This window comes from Rhinolophus hipposideros (genome assembly GCF_964194185.1).
Source record: "Rhinolophus hipposideros genome assembly, chromosome: 21".
Lineage (NCBI taxonomy): Eukaryota > Metazoa > Chordata > Mammalia > Chiroptera > Rhinolophidae > Rhinolophus > Rhinolophus hipposideros.
The window spans coordinates 29,499,886-29,521,501 of record NC_138067.1 but is presented as its reverse complement, the minus strand read 5'-3'; the positions used below and the strand labels follow the sequence as shown (position 1 = coordinate 29,521,501).

General features: G+C 55.0%; 2 protein-coding genes across 5 annotated transcripts in view; both read right to left on the bottom strand.

Moving 5' to 3' along the window:
- The window catches only part of NECAB2 (N-terminal EF-hand calcium binding protein 2), a 31,952-nt gene extending 23,241 nt beyond the window's left edge, over window positions 1-8,711 (bottom strand). For all 4 annotated transcript variants that reach the window (XM_081032715.1, XM_081032717.1, XM_081032716.1 and 1 more), the window contains exons 1-2: window positions 8,484-8,711; window positions 5,921-5,945 (exon numbers count right to left, since the gene is read on the bottom strand). In XM_081032715.1, coding sequence (XP_080888841.1) covers window positions 5,921-5,945; window positions 8,484-8,696 — 238 coding nt within the window. In that variant the 5' untranslated portion in view covers window positions 8,697-8,711. The remainder of the gene's footprint in view (window positions 1-5,920; window positions 5,946-8,483) is intronic.
- A 1,550-nt stretch (window positions 8,712-10,261) lies between these two features.
- Window positions 10,262-20,943, bottom strand: OSGIN1 (oxidative stress induced growth inhibitor 1). Its single transcript, XM_081031456.1, has 6 exons — window positions 20,819-20,943; window positions 16,681-16,788; window positions 15,302-15,438; window positions 14,252-14,443; window positions 13,966-14,057; window positions 10,262-11,574 (listed from the first exon to the last, which is right to left on the bottom strand). Exons 2-6 carry the CDS (start codon window positions 16,748-16,750, stop codon window positions 10,626-10,628), a joined length of 1,440 nt encoding a protein of 479 aa, XP_080887582.1. The 5' UTR covers window positions 16,751-16,788; window positions 20,819-20,943; the 3' UTR covers window positions 10,262-10,625.
- Between the last annotated feature and the right edge of the window lie 673 nt (window positions 20,944-21,616).

Here is a 21,616-nt window from a genome sequence, read left to right as displayed (position 1 = left end):
GCTGGTGTCTGAGCGATAGGACATCCCCAAACCAGACAGGTCCCATACTCACAGATAAAGTCCGGTCATCTAACCCCAGTCCGCCCAGTTAATTCCCAAACTCACAGATAAACGGCAGCTCAGATAACCCCTGCCCGCTCCGCTAATTCCTAAATTAACCAGTAAACTCCAGTTCATAGAGAATCACTAACTCATCCAGCAAATTCCCAAACCAACATACAAATACCTATTTAGAGATAATCCCCAAATCAACAAATACAAGAAGTAGCTAGTCTGCTGGGGCTTGCTGTGCATACAGTTAACAAGTAGAGGGCACCTGCCCCTCCAGGCAATCTTCTCCCATCTGATTTGCCTGACCACCTAGGGGTAAGCACTATTTATGGTAATACCGTGTTTCCCTGAAAATAAGACCTAGCCAGACCATCAGCTCTAATGCGTCTTTTGGAGCAAAAATTAATATGACTGAGTATTATTTTATATTAATTATATTAAATTAATTATACTATATTAATTATGACATATGATGCCCGGTCTTACAATAAAATAAGACCGGGTTTTATTATTAATTTTTGCTCCAAAAGACGCATTAGAGCTGATGGTCCGGCTAGGTCTTATTTTCAGGGGAACACGGTACCACCTCTGTAAGAGGTAGGTCCAAAGCAGGGCAGTCTGATGACCATTCTCTCTTGCTTCCAGATGCCCAGATCATCTCCCTACTCTTGAATCATCTCCAAAGCCAGTACTCAGGTCCCGACTTTGGAAGAGGGAGTGTCATGCAGGGCCTCAGCTCCCACTCCCCGCACAAGAACACAGGACATGGTGAGGCCAAAAAGGAACACCCACGGAGCCATAGATGGGGGAGTCAGACCACTATATTCCCCCTGGCGGCTGGGTTGGAGACACAGGAAGCAGAGGCCACGTCTGCTTCTCTGCCGACCAACCAAGCCTCCAACACAGCCACGGCAGTTACATCAGTGGCTAATGGCTAACTGGTTACAGCTTATGGCCATCTAATACCTGAGCCAGCACCTTTCCACGTGAGCTCGAGAGCCTGGAAACTGCTCTCTGGGGCTCTGTCACCACAGGGAGCGACCCCTCTCTACTCTGTTCCATCCACTTGGGAAACTTTGGGCCCAAATCTTTGCATGGCTGACATGACAGCTGCCAATAATTGGCATAGAGTTCTCACCATGCCACAGATGTGGCCATCAAGATGCCAAACCATGAGAAAAGGAGGGGCCTGTCCTGGGCCACAAGTGGCCAGCCCTCCTCAGGTCTGGGGGCTGTGGTTCTGGGATGGGGAGGGGGTGTGGCTCTGGAAGAGGGGCCCCCACAGCGGTGCATGCCACCTGTTCCACCCCCTTTGTCTCCCCTCTTCTCCCTCTACTTGCAGTCGCCCTGGCACCGGCACTGCTGGGGAAAGCTCTCACTGGCTGGGGGCAGAGGGGCCCTGAGGGAGAAGCTCAGTTCTCAAGCTTCCACCCTAAGTTCCTCCCACCTGCTGGAGCAAACTCCTGAAAGAAAGCTGATCTCCAACCCCCTGCAGCCATCACGTCCTCCTCAAAGATCTTAGTTTCCTGCTCCTCCTTAAAGGCAGGGAAGAGGGTGGGAGGCAGTCCGGGAGAAGGGCCAGCCCAGGACATTTCAGGGCCCCCGTCCCCTCTACGCAGACCCGCTTCCATTACTTCCAGCCAGTCTGTAATCAAAACCCCTGGGAGCCCACATGGCACCTCTGTGTGGAACAGAAAGAGATACCCCTTCCTGCTGGTGCTGGTGGGGGGATGTCGCCCAGCGTTAGGGCACATGAGCTTGGAACAGAATGCACACTGGATCTGAGGCTCTCCATTCCCTCAGGCAGGTGCCCTTGTGCAGGGCACAATTCGCCCAACCATTCATGGAAGATCTACTTGAGCCCATTGTCAAAGTCACTCATATTTTAAAGGCCCTGGAGCTTCTATCTCTGCTCCCAGCAGCTCTGCAGGAGCTCAAAGGAGGGCAAAGGGACAAGCTCAGGAGAGGGAGACCCTTATACGTCCACCTGTCTTCTCTTGGGCCCCATCAGGCATAAAATATCAGAGGCTGGGAGAGAGGAAGAATCGGACCTGTAAATGCAGGCATATACATGGGGGCAAGGGGCAACATCCTGGCCCAGATTTCAGTGTCACAGATGGAGAATACATTCATAAATTTCAAGAACAAAAGTCCTTCCAGTACATACACACAAAAGACGCAGAAACAAACCCTGAAAAGTACATGACACCAGCTGTGAAACACGTCAACTCTAAGTTGTGGCTCTGTACTCTGTGCAAGAGGAGACTTTCCAAGTTCCCTTTGGCAAGACTGGCGATAACCACCAGGAACCACAGTGCAGAATCAGGGCAGGCACGAGTTCACCACACCCTATGGTACCGCTATCACCCTCACCCACAGTTTACACAGCAGTAAACTGAGGCACAGAGTGGTGAAAGGATTTGCCCACGCGCCACAGCTGGCGCTTGAACCCAGGCTGCCTGGCTTCCTCGTCCATGCTCTCAACCCAACCTGGGGCAAGGTCCTGTGCTGAGCCCGCCAGCCACGGGGCTACAAGGAAAAGCTGGGGCCAGGTCCAGACTCAGTGGAAGTGTGCTTGATTGATTAGTCATGTCTCCCACTGGCACGGCTAGGAAGTCTCCCTGCTCCCACTTCCTCCTACCTGTTTGGGTATCTCTGTCCCATCTGCACTCAGGAGAGCAGGCAGGGAGAGACCCACCAGGCTTCCTGAGCACAAAGCCTTCCTGGCTGACATTTACCTTGCCTGTCCCACCACAGACCTAATGAACCCAGATCAGCTAATGAGGGAAGAAACTTCTCCACCCAGGCCCCTGCCCAATTAGACCAGAGGGCATGGTACCTCCACTTCCCCCAAGGACCCTGAGCGGGCCATTTGCAAGCGTCTTCTCTAATTAGCATGAGCTCGCCTCCGCAGTGACCTTTCAAATGCCAGAAGGCTGCCAGTGTCCGCATCCCCAGAGAGAAATGCAGTCTGTCACCCCTCCACCAGCCACCACCCTGTGGATTTCTAACTCAGGCTGCCAGGCAGACCCCTCCCTCGGCTGCCCCATGGGAAACATGCCCTGTCTCTACCTCTGTGAAGTCTCTGTCTGAGGAGCCATGCGGACAGGTCAGCCCTTGCTCCTGTACTCCCGAGTGCCTGTTCCTCTCCAACTCAGCCCAGGCTCTTGCTAGAGACCACACTCCCGTCTTCCACTCCCCCTCATCTCACTCCCACAGAAGCCTGGGGCAAGGCCAGTATCCGCTTGTGTTCCAGAAGTGCTTGTGGATGTGTGTGCCTTTGTGTGTGTCTGTGTGTAACACCCACACTCATCGCTCGCCCATACTCCTCCCATTCAATGTTTCCAAACTGTGCTGGGCTGAATCCGAGCCCATCTGCCCCCTCCTCAACTGCACATCTGCAGTCTGTCACTCGCTGTCTCTGAGCCTTGCTTTTGTTGTCTGTAATAAGGGGACGGTGTTTCCTATCCCAGTAGGAGCAGAGTGAAGAGCAAGTGAGAAGGTCCATGAAAGTCTTGGTGCCTAATGGATGCCCAATGGCCGCCGGCAGCCTCCACCAGCCGGCAGGCTCCCCGTGCAGCATGGGGAGGGAACCAAACATCTGTTGACAAACCAAGGCCATTTTCCAAGGCACTCGATACTCATCAGCTGGTACAGGACTCACTGATTCGTCACAGAATGACAGCCTGGAGCTCCACTTTCTCTCCTCATGATAGCCCTCTGAGCTGGGTACTGGTTTCAATATCCTCACTTACAGATGAGGAAACTGAGGTCCGAGAGTCTGGTGACTGGCCTGAGATCACAAAGGTGGGACGTGGCTGAGCCAGGACTTGAACCCAGGCAGTCTCTGCAATAGAGGAGGGGCTCACCTCCCTCCAAGGGCTCTGCATCCCCCACACACATTAACCCTGGTGACAAACCCCCCACGACCATTCAGTAAGACTTAAGGCCCCAAGAGGCGGACTGGGCTCTGCCTTTGTGGGGACCGCAGGAGTGAAGTTGAGGGTCCTGCAGCTGTGTTCAGGGGGCGGAAACATGGCCTCTGACGGGGAAGGGAGACAAAAGCCCATTTTTGCCTGAATGGAGACCAGGGCACCACCCACGGCCCACACAGGTGTGTGCGAACACTCACACTGCAGAAGTCCCTACAGAGTGCACGATCAGAAACACATACGCACACACAGACTTGGGTACGTACAGCAACCGTTACAGACACGTCACTCAGACCCACAAATTCATGCACATGCGTGTGTGCGTGTGCATGGGCTCACGACACCCTCACACACCTGTGGGTGCACACATTCCCTGCAGCATGGAGACCACAGCCAGACGCACACGGCTGCACCCCAGTGCCGCAGTCCACTTTCATCCACGAATAAAGCCATTACCTGAAGTCTACAGGCATTTATTGAGGACCTACTGTGTGCTGGGTATTGGGCCCATAGTAGGGACAAGCCCCAATTTCCACCTGTAAAGACCTCACAATCTGCTGGAGGGGCCCAGCGACAGCCATGCAACCCCAGGCTGGCTGTATGCTGAAGATGCTAGAAAGGGGACAAACCCCATAACCCCTTCTCTAATCTAACACTGTTCAGGCCGTGATATCACCACCACTTCTTGTCTCTCACTGAAGTCCCTGCCCCACCCCAACCACAACCCTCTCCTTCCTCCTTGCTCCATATGGAATTGCTCTGATGGTCCTTTGTCCCAAAAGGCCTGGGAGAGGCCATCGTCATCTCCAAGAATGGGGGTCAAGAGGTAGAGACCCCTGGGCACTGACTTTCAGCCCAGGTCTGTGAATTCCCTTCCATCCCACAAGGCCTTACATTCCAACCCCCAACACCATAGGGTGAAGTTCAGCAGTAACTCCCAGGGACAGGGAGGGAGGGGATGCTGGGACCTGATGCTTCGGAGAACGTGAGGGGCCTGGGAGGCAGGCACTATCGTTCCCCACTTTCTCCCCAGCATGGGCCTTGATGGACAATGAGCATTTTTTCAATGAATGAGAAAATCAACACTGAACACTGCTTAATTCTCTCTGAAAACATCTATCCCCACATCTCCTCTCCGTTTTTTCCCAACAACCCAGGGAAGTAGACAGGTTAAGTGTTATCACCCCACTTTACAGACAGGGAAACTGAGACTTGGAAAGGAAATGGGCCTTGGTTAAAGGCCATGTAGAGTCATTTCGGGCCCGAGGATAATGACTACAGTATGTACAGGAAGTTGTACTGCTTTGTTACACTTGCAAGGCTCAGGTGGGCCTCGGTAAATTTGGTTATCTGCAGGACTGCGTCCTTCCTCGTGCAAGACAGAGCCTTTCCAAGCAGTGAGAAGTGGAGTGTCATGAATTCATGGCAAAATAATGTGCCGCTCACATTGTTGGGGAGGCTGCGTGATGTGGGGAAAAGGGCCGGGATCTGAGGCACAGACTCAATTTCCTTCTCGCAGCTGGGCTACCCTGGACAAGTCAGTTAACCTCTCTGGGCCGCTACGGGGTTGACTGCCTCAGGTGGCTATGATGAGGAAGTGTGCCAGGGTCTGTGAAGGGCCCAGCGTGAGGCGGGGCTGCTCCAGCCCAGCTGCACACCAAGCACTTACCGTGGGCAAGACATCTTGGCGTCACAGACATCAGTCCCTGAATCCTCACGGCATTGTCACTAGGTAGGAACTCTGGGAGTCCCATTGTTCAGAGGGGAAACTGAGGCATGGAGCAGAGCCAGGATTTGGCCTTCAGACTTCAGAGATCTGCACTCTAAACCGTTAGGTTCAAGGTTGTCCAGTCCCTACCCCTGATCTGTTCCCCTGAAGGCTCAGGATAGAAAGAGCCAGCTTCTCATTCAGGGGACAGTGTGGGAGGGAAACTCACCATTTTTGTCCGCACGACGGAAAATCTGCAGAGAAGAGAAGTCGGTCAAGGCGGCCCTGGGCCAGGGAGCAGGCACCCTCCAGCAGCTCCTGACCTAATACTGAGATTCCACTCCTCCCCAGGTGGGCCTGGGAAGCAGAGCTCCCTCTTTCTTCCTTCCCAGGGAGGAGACCCCCATCTGGCTGGGATCCAGGGGTGAGGAAGGGATGTTTCAGGCAGAGGCGCTCCTAGCCGCCCTCATGGAAACAGCCACCCTCACGGAAACAGCCACCCACTCTCCCTTCTGTGCCGCCAGCCTGCCCACAGCCACGCTGAGACACATGCACACGCATGTGGACACTCGCTCACATCCATCCACATGCTTGCTCCCATAATCATTGGTTCCACATGCTCCCAGAGCCATCGGTTCACGCGCTTCACCCAGTCGTACGCTCAGTTACGCACTCCGAATTTGTGCCCAGTGGACACAGCCACATGCCTTACACCACTGCACCCCTCCCAGAACCCCTTGAGGGCCCTGGTTTTCTGTAGGGAGATAGGGTTAAGTCTGAATGGAGGTGTCTGCTAAGGGAATCTGGAGGTTTGGCAACTGGACCAGCCATGGGCAGGATTAGTTTTTTTAGGGGGTCGGGGAATGGGAAGAAGCAGGTCTCCAGGAGCTCAGAAAACCAGGCAGGGATGGGGGGAGGACAGCCACTGCCCCTACTCCCCAACCCTATCCTGAGCTTAGAGACCAGATAACTCCCCCTGCTGGTATTCTGGGACTCAGTAAGCCTTGCTGATAGGAGAGGAGGGGGAGAAACCACCACCTCTGACCAGCCCACCTTTGGTCTTTCCCTGAGGTAAAGGACAGATACCCACCCCCATCCCTTCAAGCAATGGTGCGGGTATCCATTATCGGGCACCGGGGGCTCTGACAAATCAAAGCAGCAGCTCAGGAGGCCTTCCTAGACGTCACCCCCTTCCTTAGTTGAACCCGGGGGTTGGGGTACTAGGCAGGAGCCTCTGTGGCTGAGGCAGAAAGGGGAGCAGTTATCAGAGCACCCTAGGACCTCCTCTAAGCCCCCGTCTAGGCACCCCACCCTCAGGTGTGTGCTCTGGGCCTGTGAATGACGTGACCACATGTATGGTTCTAGGAATCTGCATGAGCACTGTGAGTCCCCATCTCGGCTCATCACCCATTTCACAGATGAGGAAATGGAGGCTCACAGCCCTCACACAGCACGCTAGGAACCTGGCGCCCACCTCCTGTACTGTTAGAGGAGAGAATCAGGAGGGGTCTGGATAGGGGTTCCCTACAAGGGCAGGCCTAGGTCTGCACACCCCATGGGCCCAGGGCTTTCAGTGGTGAACTCTGCTGGGGTCTTCAGAGAGAGAGTCCATTGTGTGTTGGGCTGTGTATGCACGAGTGTGTGTTTGGAGGCACCAGAACCTGAAACACACCAGGCACAGCTCCACCTTCTCTACCCATTGCTCTCTGCCCAAAGCCAGCTATGGGTTCCAGGAGAGAAGAGAAGGATAGAGAGGTAATCCAAGCTCCCTCACACTCACAGGATGTGCTGCACGCACACACACACACACACACACACACACACACACACACAGACACCCCTCCCAGAAACCCATCATGAACATTCTAGGCACCCCCATCTTCTTGCCACCCACCACACTGGGACATGCACATCCCACCACCATGCTGTCATGGGGAGGGGGGAGGAGAGAAAGCCCCTCCACCTCCTAGCACTCCACAGGAGTCCCCCACACCCTGCCATCCACCAGTGAAATCTCCCTCCCATTTGGGGAGTGGGTGGGAGGGTGAGGTGGGCTTCCCAGAGGTGGGCAGTTTGGTTTCCAGAGAGGATGAGGGAGGGGTGAGTAGAGAGGGTGGAGGTGGGGAAGGGAAGGGAGGAGAGAGGGGGCTCAGAATGGAGTGGGGGTGGTGATGGGGGAGCCTAGAGGGGTCCAGGCTCAGTGCGGATGGGGATGGTTCCAATCCTCTGGAAAGGAGAAGGAAAGACAGAGGCGGGGAGGGGACTTCACTTTCAAAGAGGAGAGCAGGGAGAATGGGTCTCTGATTAGGGATGAGAATACAAGGGCTCAGAGTCCAGCGAGGAAGAGAAAGGTGGTCTCGGAAAAGTAGCAACTCGGGCAGGGACCTGGGAAGGAGAGGCTCGGGGGCAGGAGGCAGTCAGGGGCTCTCGTCCTGGGAAGGGATGAGGGGAAAGGGGCAAGACGAGGGTCTGAGCAGGACAAAAGTCGGGGGCGGTGGCCGGCCGAGGGGTCCCCAGAATCCCGGCTCCGAGAGGGTGGGGGAGGGGTCGGAAGGAGTGGGGGTCGTCTCGGTCCGGGAATGAGACGGGCCGGGACGAGGGAAGGCTTGGGGCTCGCGTTCTGGGACTTGAGAGGCCGGCTGCGGGTCCAGCTCCGAGCTGCTGCGGGGGATGGGCCGGGGGTCCCCCGCTCGGGGTGGGGGGTCCTCGCGGTTCCGGCGGGAACGCGGTAGGGCGGCGTCGGGCTTCCCCGCGGGAGGAGGGGGCTTGGGGTCCCGGCGGCGCGTACTCACGTCCAGGATGACAGCAGTGCCCCCGCGCAGCGAGGCGGGGCCGGGGTCCGCGGCGGGGGCGGCGGGGGCGGCGGGGGCCAGCGGCGCCCGGGGCTCGCCCATTCTGGCGCCCACCCAGCGCAGCAGCCCGCCCAGCGCCCGGCCCTGCGGCGGCGGCTCCCGGAGCAGCCTGTGCGCGCCGGCCCTGCACAGGCGCGCCGCCCGCTCGCACATCGCGCCGCGCCCGCCGCCGCCGCCGCCGCCCGGAAGCCCGCCGACCCCCGCCCGTCCGCCCCCGCGCGACCCCTCCCCGGCGCCGCTGCCCGCGCCGCCCCGCCCGCCCTCCCTCTGCCCCCGCGGCCGCGGCCACGGAGGAGACGGGCCGGCGCCGGGGGACCGGCCGCGGGGGAGGGGGTGTGCGCTCCGCCCGGACCCCGAGCCACGTGCCCCGTGTCCACCGCACCCCCCCCCCGCCCCCTACCGCGGCTCAGAGCCGCAGCAGGAGGCTGCCCGCGGGGGCGCAGATTTGGGGTCTAGACCCCGGCCAGGGAGGGGCTGCCCAGTAGGCAGGGGGCTGGTGCGGGGAGTCTGGCTACCGGGGGGCGTCCCTGGGGGCTTCCCCCACGAAAGTCTCCCGCTGCCCCCACCTAAAATCACCCCACCTGACCCGCGGCACCGCCGCAGGGGCCGGAGCGCAGTGTCCAGTGAGCTCGGAGCGCCCTCTGCCGGCTCCAGCTCGGGTGGTCCGTGCCCATGCGATGGGCTTCCACCTCGATTCCCACGGGCTCCCATCCTTCCCTCCTGCGGGCATTACGCCCCCTCAGACCTTCCCTCCCATTACACAACGCCCAGAACCAGTCTTCGCCCCAGAACTCCCCCTTCCCCACACACTCCAACAGATTAGTAAAGGAGTGCAGTTAGGTGCTAGGCTCTGGGTCCCAATAATGGGCAAAACAGACAGGGTCCTTGGCCTCCTGGAGCTGACAGCCGAATGGGTAGAGCTAGATACCGCACAGATTCCACAAATAAATGAATCATTAAAACCGAACTGCTATGAAGAGGTGACACCTTGGGCCATGAGCTGGTAACTTGCTCTGGTGCCTAAGGAGGGGTTTGTGTCAGAAGATGCTTCCTGGGGGAAGTAACTCTTCTGCTGAGAGAGTGGAAGGAAGGGGAAGAGTTAAAGAGAGGAGGGAAGAGTTAAAGAGAGGAGGGAAAAGTGGTCTAGAGGCCTGATTGTGCAAAGGCCCTGTGGCAGGTGAAGCATGAGCATGAGGGGCTAAGACAATGTGCTGCAAGGGAGAATGGGAGGGGGCTTGGAAAGCGTCTTCAGCACTTCATTCCTCATACACACCCTCCCCTCACTTCTCTAGCATATCAGGCTTCCCGGAAAATAAGACCTAGCCCGACAATCAGCTCTAATGCATCTTTTGGAGCAAAAATTAATATAAGATCTGGTCTTATTTTACTATAGTAAAATATTATATAAGTAAAATATTATATAAGACCCGGTCTTATAGTAAAATAAGACCGGGTCTTATATAATATAAATAATATAATACTGGATCTTATATTAATTTTTGCTCCAAAAGATGCATTAGAGCTGATTGTCTGTCTAGGTCTTATTTTCCGGGAAACAGGTAGCCCTCTCATCTGCCACACTTGGAGCATCATGGGTTGCCCCCCAAAGCCCACCCCAAGGCCCTCCTCCCACCTGGCCCTGTGCTTCTGCCCTGCTCCTAGAACAGGCTCCTGGGCAGTCGGCCCCTCCCCAAGCACAGAATCCTTAGACGCATGAGTGGAGGCAGGCACTGATTTTATTCGGGACCTGATTCTAGAAGGAGTGGGGCCTGGAGTCCTCCTGGCTCAGCGCTCAGCTGGCCCTGGTCATCCCTGCTCACACTGGCAGCTTTCCCCCAAATCGCAGGTCTGGGCCTTTGCTGACCTGCAGCCACTGTTCCCACCCTGGGCACTGGTCTGAGTCTGGGTAGCCTTGGTTCCCCACTCCTCTTTATCCGAGAAGCCTGTTGCATGGGCTCATGGCCACTCCTGTCTCCTGCCAGGAGAGGCTCCCTTCCCTCACTGGGGTGTCTTGTGTCCAGCAGGGCTGTGGTGATCTCCCTTTCTCTTTAGGGTCTGGGTACGAGGCTGCCAGGCCAAGGGCTAGGGCGGCTTCCTAGCCTCCTTCCTCAGCAGGGAGCTGGCCACCGCTAGGGCCCCGCCCTGCACGAACCGCACAAAGTTGTCCCCAGCCAGTGGCCCCACTGCGTACAGGTCCTCCTGCTGTGTGCTCTGGTAGGTGAAGGGCTCTACGTCAATGGGGTTCCTCTTGGCGCTCAGTGGCTGGCTGGGGTCCACGGCGAGGTCAGCGCCTGCCCCCGGGAGGAAGGAGAGGTCCGGGTGGGCGCCGATGAGGACTAGCACCAGGGAGACGCCGAAGACCTTCTGGAGGCCCGTGGGGTCCCGGAACATGGCCTGGCGGTCCTCCTTGAAGAGGACAGGCTGGTGCTCAGGGAGGCTGCGGTAGCCCTCGTAGGGGCTGGGCGACAGGATGGACTGCTCCCGCATCATCTGGTGGACCTTGTGGTACTCGGGGTACAGCATCTTGGGCAGCTGGTTGAAGACCAGGCCGGGGTCATCCACGGTCCGGCGGAAGGCATGGATCACGGGGATGTTGTAATGGCGAGCGTAGAGGACCGCATCTGCCGCTGACAGCCCCGCGCCGATAATGAGGACAGGGTCCGAGGCCGGGCTCACTGTGCCTGCTCTGGTGGCCGCCTCCAGGGCTGACAGCTCATGGTGGATGAAGGGCAGGGTCTCCCCAGGGATGTCCAGCCGCGCCGGGCTGTCGGATGTGCCGGTGGCCAGGACCACATTGTGTGCATACAGGGAAAAGGGCTGCTGGCTCTGGTCCTCGGTGGTCAGCAAACCGCTCACCCGGAAGAGCGGCCTGGGGTCCTGGGCCCCAGAGCTTCTGGGCTCGGGCGTCCCCCATTCCACGGCCGTGACCACTGCGCCAGACACGAAGTTGTGGCCCAGGCCCTTCTTGGTCACATAATCCCTGTAGTAGTGAGCGATGTCACCAGCTGTGGCCCGGCTGTTTCGGAGACCTCTGGGGGAAGGAGGCGAAAGGGCGGGTGTCAGATAGCGGCTGGGGTGGCAGGTCAATCAGGGGGGACGGGATGACCAGCCTGGAGTCAGGCCCTGTAACCCACGATGACTGTGCCACCAGCAGCCGTAAGAGTTGGCCAAGTGGTTTAACCGTCTCAGAAGGTTAAGTCTTCTCTTCTGTAAAATGGAGCTGATAATGGTATCTTATGGGGGAGGGGGTGTTGAGAGTGGGGCCTCCAGAGGCCGATGGCCTGGGTTCAAATCCTGACTCTGCCACTGGTGAGCTGTTTCCTGAAACTCTCTGCCTCAGTTTCCTCACTTGCAAAATGAGGATGACGATGGTGACGTATCTATGCTGCGTGGTTGCTGAGAGAATTAGGTGAAGATGTAAATGAAGCTTAGAATAGAACCTGACAGGCCTTATGGGCCAGGCCACTATTACCCCAAAGGATTCAATAATAACATATGTCACTATGTGGGATCGTACTTTCACAACGTTCAGAAACAGGTAAAACTAATCTGTGTAATTAGAGGTCAAGAAAGTGATTGCCTCTTGGGAGGAGAACGGGGCGGGGATTAGGAGGGATCTGAGGGGGCTCCTGAGAAGAGGTGATGGATTTCTTGAGTCTGGGTGGCTGGACCCACATGGGTTCACTTTGAGAAATTTCATCCACCTGTACACATATGACTTATCTATACGTATAATATATTTCAGTAAACAAGTTGATAAGAAAGAACCCATGTAAAGCACTTAGCAGTCCCAGCACATACAGTAACAGCAGGAACTATTTGATGATGATGATGATGATTATTATTATTAATATTAATATTTTCACCACCCTTTTCAAGGCAATGACTGGGGGCCAGTGCTGCTGATGACTGAGGTGTCAGCTGTGGCCCCCTTCCAGCTCCTCCCTGTATCTACCTGTGTGACCTTAGGTGAATCACTGTCCCTAACGCTGAACATATTGTTAGAGATGAACTCACTGAAAGGGAATCCTAAGTGACACGCCAGCACGACCCATCGGCCAACGGTAGGGTGAGCTCAGATCACAGCCCCCAGCCAGCCCAACTCATTGGTCTGCTACAGAAACTGGAATTCTGGGATTTATTTCTGTGGGTTTCTCATGTCACCTTCTCTGTTTTAGCACAAATTGTTTTAAAGGATTGTCCTAAGATGTTACACATGGGGTTACTCCTAGAAACAGTGCCTTGGAAGGAATGAAAGCTCCAGGCCTGAGCAGAAGCTTAGGGACTGTGGCAGCCCCTCAGGGGCAGGGCGCACATATGTCTAGTTTTTGGTTCCAACATCTAAGCACAAAGACCTACAATGCAGATGCTCACCCTCCCTGGGGAATATTACATGGCCGTGTAAAAGGATGGTTGCAAACCCTGCATAATCACCAAGTGAAATGCTGTGACATAATGTTGAGTATTAAAAGTAGGATATGAAAGGGTATGTCTACAAGTGAAATTTAATTTCCTGTCTGTCTGGTAACGCATCACTCTGTGTTGGATGTTTGCCTACCAAATGTGCAGGGAACAGAAGTCTTTGTGTCAAAGAGATAGACAGTGATTCCTGGAGAGGTGGAAACTGAGTTGCCCTGAGAGGCTGAGTGCCTGCTGGGTGGGAGTGACGTGCCCCTGTCACAGCTTCTGAGGGCAGAGGAAACAGGGCCTATCCCTTGCCTAGAACACTGGGCAACGTTAGCCTCGAGCTCCAAGATGAGCAGGGGCTGGCATTTGTTTATTCAGTGATTTACCTATTTCTCCAGGGTGGTCAGAGGTGTGTAGTGTGGTCATTTGGGAAGGTGCTAGAAACCAAGACGGAGAGAAAATACCTCAAGATGTGACAGCGATAGGTAGAAGTATGGGGTTGGGGTGAGTTGTCTTTCTTTTCTCAATTTTCAATTTTCTATAGTGCGGTTGTCTTTCTAATGCAAGAACATTAAAAAGGAAAAATAAAGGAAGAGCATCCTGTTTAGCTGACTTAGAAGGACAGAGATTGTTCCAGGCCAGGCTCAGAATTGTGGGAGGGGCAGCAGGGAGGCCAGAGGACTTCAGAGCCGGGGTAGGGTATGGGGCATAGGGGATAGCTGTTACCCTCTCGTTGGGCTGGGATGCTATGGAAGCCAAGTCAGAGGGTCTGTCACGTGACAGGGCGAGGGCCACTGGGCAAGGAGGCCTGGGGTGAGCGCAGCTCTGCCGTTCACTCCCTATGTGGTCCTGCGAGTCCCTTCCCCATCTAAGGCTCAGTCCTGTACCCCCGACCCCCACCCTGAGGAAGAGGAAGGCAGACTAGATGATCCCTTTACCTCTGGCTCCTGGGCTCAGTGTCAGGGGTGGGCCTGGGCCCTCCCTGCCCACCCTGGGCTTTCCAGGGCTGTCTTACCTTCTCTTCCTGCGCATCCAGTCCTTGACCTCCAGGCCTGGCAGCCCCATCCACTGGCCTTGGCTCAGGGTCACCATGGAGCCTTCAATTGACTGCATGGAAAAAGCGTCCTTTGGTTCAGGCCTCTGCTCTAGTCCATTCGGGCTAGAGGGTCTGGGAGGGGGCGGGGAGTGAGACGAGGGGGAGGGTGGCAAATAGGGAAGGGCAGGAAATGGAACAGTACTAATCCTGAAGACTTCATGCAGATTTGGCCCAAATCCCTGGCACCCCTCCTGGCCCTACTTACATGCCAGGCTCCCCCAGGCAGGTTCCGACCCAGGACCACATGGGAGATGGCTCGTTCCTTCTGGTGCTTCCAGGTGAGGACAGACTCCATGTTTCCCCCAAAGTCTGTGTCTGGGCGCAGGAGGGCATCAAAGAGCAAGGCCACAGGGCTTTGGCTCCGGCCTTCGAGGCCTTCGGACAGGTAGTCCAGGTCCTGGAGGGGGAGCATAGGTCAGAGGGGCCACCGGAGGAAGGCCGCCTGGTCTTGCCTTCCCACCCTAATATCAGGGTGCTCAGATAAGCTGGGAAATGCTGCCCCTCCGAAGGAGATAATGGCCAATGGCATACTAAGGGCTCTGACAAGTCCTGCAGCTGTTATTTACAGGTTTCATTTTGCCAAACCCAGTGTCTCTCAGACTTACTGGAGTAGGCACATATTCTCTGCATATTGTTCTGAGGAACTAGTGTCCTGTAGAAGGAATTTTGAAAAACGCTGATCTAGACCAAATGCCACTTACTTCCTCATCCACCAACTCGAGGGGAGGGGGGGGGGCTGGTGATTAGGAGGATGGATGTTGCCTGAAGAGGCATAGAGGAGAGATCTGTAAGCCCTCATGGGCAGGAAGCAGTGGAACTGCAATACCTACGGCAGGATTTGCGACTTTGCTCTCCTGACATTTGGGCTGGATGTCTTTACGGCGGGCGCTATCCTGTGCATTGCAGGATGTTTAACAGTAAGCCCCGCCTCAACCCTCTAAGCCAGTAGTACTACCCCTGTAATTGTGACAACCGACATTGTCTCCAGGGATTGCCCTGGAGAGCAAAGTCATCTCCCCGTTTAGAACCAGTGGTCTAGGAGAGGTGAGACAAGCTGCTGGGGCATTTGCAGGTCTCAAAAGACAGCCCTGGTTTCTCTCTCACAGTTTCTCACTCGTGGCCTTTCTTTTTCTGGCTTTGGTCTTGTGTCTGAAAAACACATACTTTGGTTTTTGCCCTGAGGAAGCTGGGAGAGTTTTCCCCAGAGGGGTGTGTGTCCCACCCCACCCCACTCCCAACCACAGCTCTGGCCCACCTGGTCTAGGACGGAGACCCCCGGTGCCTCTGCGAGCTTCCTCTGCAGCAGGGGGTGCGGGTGGATGGCATCTGGCTTCACATAGGGGGTGTAGCCGGAAAGCAGGTAGGACAAGCAGATGCCTGAGGGACCATTGCCTGGGGAGAGAGGGTGGGGTCAGAGGGTGGCACTTTTGTGTTCAAGAGACCACCCCCACTGAGGGCTTTGGTCTTGATCTGACTCATTCATTGATTTGCTCATTCATAAAAATAAAACATTTATTAAGTCCTTAGTATGTGCCAGGCACTGTGCATAATAACAATCACTAACAAAGTCATGAACAATTGTTGAGAACCTACTAGGTGCTAGGTACTGTACTACTTGGACAACAATATAGCTGTGGTAGTAACTGCTGACGTTTGTTGAAGGCTTACTATGTGTCAAGGGATTTTGATAATAGCAAAATAATAATAAACTGACAGATGTTGCTGCTGTACCAGACCCCATATGAAGCTCTGAAGTGCCTGCATTATCCCACTGAGCTCTCCCAATGACTTTAATGCTACTCTTTTCCTCCTTTTATACTCAAGGAAGCTGGGGCACAGAGAGGTTAAATAACTAGCCTGTAGTCACACAGCAACATGACCGAGATTCTGAGTTCCCTAAGAACTAGTCCTGTCCTCCCAGAGCTAATGTCTGGTGGGTCAGATGAACAAGTAAAATATTATAGTACAGATTGCTATGTGCTCTGAGGGGTGAGCTTGGGGTCTTGGGTACTCAGGAGGGCTGCTAGGTCACTTGGGGCCCCTAACCTCCAAGTCTGAACAAATCGCACCACATACCTGTGGCATTTCTTGGGCAATTAACCCGGTACCATCGCTTCTATCCTTATCTGTCTTTCTACTTTTTATCTTTTGTTGTTCAGACTATTACCCAGATCTAGGCTATTAGGATGAGCCACAGGAAACTGCGGATGTTCAACTATTTTCGACTTAACACAATTGGCCATTTCACATGGTTCAGCTTCATGCTTGCACGGGGGAAAGGCCATCTGTCCCCCATTTTTGCAGACCTGGGGACAGGCCCACGTGCTGCGGCTGTGTCCCCCCTCATGTGTGGGTACCCAGCGTGGTGCCAGGTACAGGGCAAGCACAGGACCGGGCTCCCACACCTTTGCTGCTCCCTCCTTGTAGGCTCTTAGACGGATTACGTGGAATGATAGCACATAAATTGCCAAGTGTAGCACTGGGCACACAGTGAATGCTCAGTGGCCAATGTTAAAGACAACAATTAATTGTAAAGAAAGGCCAGGCCTGGCCCTGCCTGGTTCCTGACCTCTGATGCTGGGGGCACCCTGGAGGGCTCAGTGCAGCCCCTCCCCTGCCCAGGGAGGCACTCACCGATGATGATGACCTTGAGGGGCTCCGAGCTGCTGGCACCGAGCTGCTGGTCCTTCCTGCAGTTGTTCATGGCTGCAGCTGGTGGGGGGCTTGGGACTGGCAGCTGACCTGGGGGCACAGAGGAGGAAGGGCCACTGTGTGAGCCGTGGGTATCATGTGGTCGGTCCCTTCCCACTTGTAGGGTGTCCTCCTGTGGCACTCAGGGTCGAATCCAAGGTCTTCCCTGAGGCATATCAGTGTGCTACTCTGCTCTTCATTTTCCCCTCCTCACACTTCCATTCCAGTAGGGTTCTTTCTCCTCCAAGATATGCAGGGTCCCTTTCCCAGCCTGGCTACCTCCATCTCTCTGAGCTTCCCTTCCCTAGCCCCATCTCACCAATGGGGCTGTAATGAGACCCAACACCTGCTATCCATCTTTCAGAAGGCCTCTTCTGTCCATCCTGAAAGGCAAGCCCTGCCCAGCACTTCTGTGCCGGCCACAGCCCCCAGCCTGAAATCCAACCCTCATGAGTTGGGTGGAGTCTGGTGGACTTTGGAGCCATGACCCGGCTCTAGGGAAGTACTTCCTAGCTGGTGACCATGGCATGGTCCCGGACCTCTCTGGGTCTCAGTTTCCTCATCTATAAAATGGGAATAATGTCCCTAACCAGTAGGGCTATGGGGAACAGCACAGTCATATCTGTGAAGCACCTGCCTGCAGCAAATCTGTCACTGGGAAAAGGCCAGAACTCATTACCTGCTCCAAGGGCTGGGCTGGAACACGTGGACTTGGGGAAACTTGGGAAGCCTGGAGTAATTTGATTTGGGGAAAATGCCTGTACACCTGCTAATTTCTGGAGCACCAGCACCCCCTTCTGGCTACAGGCCTAAATCACTCGAAGTGACCCAAACGCCCAGTTCTTAGGGTTTGATTCTCTCTCTCTCTCTCTCTCTCTCTCTCTCTCTCTCTCTCTCTCTCTCTCTCTCTCTCTCTCTCTCTCTCTCTCTCTCCCCCACCCTCCCTCCCTCCCTCCCTCCCTCTCTCTCTCTCCTGGGGTCCGGGAAGGGAGAAGAAGAGCTGCCTCAGAAATTTAACAGTGCGAGTATCCACTCCTCCTAGAAATTCTCCAAGTATGGTTCACAGATGCAAGAAATCCATGAGATCAAAACTATTTTCATATGACACCAAGATATGCTTTGATTTTTTTCACTGTGTTGACATTTGCACTAAAAATGTAAAAGCAGTGGTGGGTAAAAGTACTACTGTACCTTCGCACCAAGCAAGGCAGTTGCCCGAACTTCACTAGCAGTCATTATATTGATATATTGACAAGGACTTAGGTTAAGATAATGCCAGTTTCACTAGAGTGTTCTTGACGAAGAGTAAAATGTATTAATGTTATTAACATCAGCCCTGAGTAGATCTTCTGTCTAATAAAAGGGTCCACCTTCTCCACAGCCCCCAAGCCCGCTAACAGGACCCTGCCTCACCCACTGTCCAGCAGCCTGGCCGCTCTGAGGGACACATCCATGTGAGTGCCAGCAGAGTGGGTGGGCATTTAGCCCTTGCCATCTACTGGGCATTTTACATACTTTTTCTCAAGTCCTTTTCACACTGACCCTACGCACAAAGTACTATCAGTGAGAGTCCCCACTTTACAGATGTGTAAACTGGGGCTCAGAGAGGCCACACAAGTTGCTCATTGTCATGCAACAGACTCTTGAACCCAGGGCTCCCTGGTGCCAAAGCTTTGCCTATGACTGCCACGCGGCCTATTCCCAGGTAAGACCCGAGGCTCCTTGCCTCAGCTGGGGCCTGGGGTCCAGGACAGCCTCTCCCTCCTGTCTGGGTGAGCCCCGTGTCCCCCAGCATCTCCCTGGGGAGACAAAAACTGACATCCAGATGACATCTGGGTGCATTGTGTGCTCCATGCATGGTTCCCTGCATGGAGCGGGGCCTGTGCTGTCTGCCTGGGGAGAGGATTTTGGGGTGACCCTACTACCCCTCATAACAACAACTGGCTAATATTTTTGCACTTCTGTGGAGTTGGCTAGGTGCCAAGCATGTTCTAAATACTTTGTGTACATTAAGTCATTTAGTCCTTATTTAATTGGGTTGTTACAAGTACTCTTACAATCACTCCCATATCACAGGTGGGAAAAATGAGGCCCAGTGAGCTTCTCACAATTCCGTATAGTGTGCAAGGAGTTTGCCCCAGCTTGCACGGGCCGAGCTGGATTGAGCCCAGGCCACCTTACTCCAGAACACTGTGGGGCAGAGTGTATTAGCTCCTGCCAGAGGTCCTTCCTGGCTGAAAGTGTAGCTCACACATCCATTCCTGCTTGTACCAGTGCTGGTGAGGGAGGGAGGCCAGGGGGCCGATGTTCCCAGCTGGGAGGGGCTGGTTTCTCATTACCCACCAGGCACTGGGTGTGTTTGGCAGCCCTGAAGAATAGGCCTGTAGTTCTTAGAGCTGTTTCTCCCACTTTGTCCTGGTTCCTTCCAGTAGAGGTGCCCACTCCTTGTCTTCACTGTCCCCAGGAATAACAGCCAAGGGGATACATGTGATGTCTTGCTAAATGCTCCGTATGTGTTAACTCCTTTAATCCTCATGGTAACCCATCTTACAGACAGGAAAACTGAGGCTTGGAGAGGTGCGGCCATGCCCCCAAGGTCACAGAACTAGTTGGTGATGGAGCTCCAGTGTGATTCCCATGGGTTGAGACCACCTAAACACCCCATAACCTTCCCCAAATGAGAATGCCAACTTGCTCCGAGTGCCCACAGCGTGACCACCTTTGAATCCTCCTACTTCCTGGTAGGAAGGTACTTTCAGGAGCCCTCCCTGAAAGAAAGATGAGGAATCGGAACTGATGGCCCCTTATAATGCTTCACAGGAGGTGCAGGGGTCCCATTTAGCACCAGGGCTTTAGGACTCCAAGTCCGGTGCTTGCTCCCAGAAGCTTTTGAATGCCTCCCACATGAGGTCACCACCCAGGGCCGACCAGAGAGGTCACTTCCTGTGCAGCGATACAGCCATCCCAAAGTCCCGAGCAGCCTAAAGCTCTCACTGCCAACTTACAACAACAGATCATTTGAAAGTTCAAGATTTCCATTTCTTTTATGCTATTTTTAATTTCCTAGAGGTGAAACACATTTACTTTTTGTTTATGTCCCTCTGGTTGAAGAGGTAAATGTCAACTGAAAAAAGTTAACACTAAAAACGGATTCAAATTCACCAAAGCATAAAAAATGGAAATCATGACACCTTCAAATGCTGTTCCTTTTCCATTTGCAGCATTGGTGCTTTAAGCTTCAAATAGCTCTAAGTCTCTGGGACACCGCCATTTATTGAGCACCGTTAGGGAGGCCCTTTGCTCAGGTGACTTAGACCGACAGCAGCAAACCCTGGAGGTGGGTTATCCCCTGTCCACAGAGGGAGGGCGGAGGTGAGGAGGGAGGAGGTGGTTTGATGGGGTAGCCCAGGAAAGTCTGAGGCAATGCCCATGAGTGCAAATCCTGCCCCTTGATACCTATCTGAGGATGGGTGAGGCCCCTCTGAGTAAAACAGCATGATAACAGTGCCACCAAGAAAGTGACATGAGGCTGTGGCAGGGCAAGGATGAAGAGGTGTTCTGTCATCTGAATCTCCCCCACCTGGAGCCCCTGAAAGCTCTGAGGTTCCCCTCCCTGATTCTCAGCCCCCCAGCCTTCTGTGAGAAGCCAAATAAGCCCCTGGGACCCTGGGGGCTCTGCCCCACTCGAACAGTAGAGGCAGGGACCCTAAGGGAAGTACCAGCCTGGCTGTGGGACCCAGTGGCCTTGGGATTCCAGGCAGTGTGTCAGGGCCGGCCACACCTCTCTTTCTTTCCTGCCAAGAATGGCGTCACATGACCAGGGTGAGCTCCGGCTGCAGGCAGCAGGGCAGCTGTCCGGCTAAGGGTGCCAGGCACCTGGAGATGGGCATGGCCTGGAGGGGTGGAGGGGGAAGGTGGAAGCATGGGGAGAGTCATGCTGGCCCCAGGGAAGCCAGGGTGGGCTTCCTCTCAGACCACGTGGGGGTCCCCCTGCCTGGCTCCAGGCCCTGTTGGCCACCCCTGACCAGGATGTGCCCAGGATGTCCCCCCCCAACCCCCATGCCTTGCCCAGGCCACTCACCTGACCAGCAGGGGGTCAAGGGAGACCGTGAGTCTGGACTCGTCCCACACTATGAGGGCCAGGAGATCACGGTGCCAGCCAAGGGAGCAGCGCACCCATTACCCCGTGGGGATCCAAGAGGCTGTGAAAGGCCAGGGCAAGCGAGGGTATTTCAAGGGTTGGGAAGAGGCGGGCGGGCGGCAGGCGGGGCCAGGAAAATCACTTTCATAAGCGTGAGTCAGCAGGGGCCTCTGGATGAATGAACTTGGCAGTCATGCTGCCTGCCCCAGGGCCTGCCTTAAAGGAGCCCCACTGCAAGGCAGTCACTGTGGTAGAGGAACTGGGGGTAACCAGGCTGGCCGCCACCCCTGGGGCTCAGTCAGTGAATGGAGGAACCGGGACTCCTGTCTGAGCCAACCTGGCCTTTTCCCTTAGGGAGGAGGAGACAGCTCTGCCCAGCGTAAGAGGTGGCCCCTTTAAGTGGAGAAAGAGTCCCGTTCCCACATTCCACCTGGTTCCACTTGGTGTCTCCACTCTATAGCCCCTCTCCCCTCTGACACTCCCCACCATAAAAAGTCCTCTGGCACCAGCCTGCCCAGGCTGAGAACCCAGCTCTGCCACCTCCTGGATAAGCTGCCTCAGTTTCCTCATCTGAAAAATGGGGCCAAGTAACAGACCCTCTTGGGGTGGGGGTGGCATTTAAATGACCTCATTCTTGGTTACCATGCCAAAAACATGAATCCTGCCTCCTCGTTCCTATCTTTTTTCCTTTGTGAGTTTTTCTCAGCATGGAGCGCCGCACACCTCACATTTTGCTGG

What these genes read in the sequence shown, in the direction of transcription:
- OSGIN1 (XM_081031456.1), bottom strand. Translation starts at nt 16,750, where the DNA reads ATGAACAACTGCAGGAAGGACCAGCAGCTCGGTGCCAGCAGCTCGGAG. An exon ending in CCTCAAGGTCATCATCATCG is followed by an intron (nt 15,439 to 16,680) that starts GTGAGTGCCTCC and finishes CTCTCTCCCCAG; the next exon opens with GCAATGGTCCCTCAGGCATC. An exon ending in GGGTCTCCGTCCTAGACCAG is followed by an intron (nt 14,444 to 15,301) that starts GTGGGCCAGAGC and finishes CTCCCCCTCCAG; the next exon opens with GACCTGGACTACCTGTCCGA.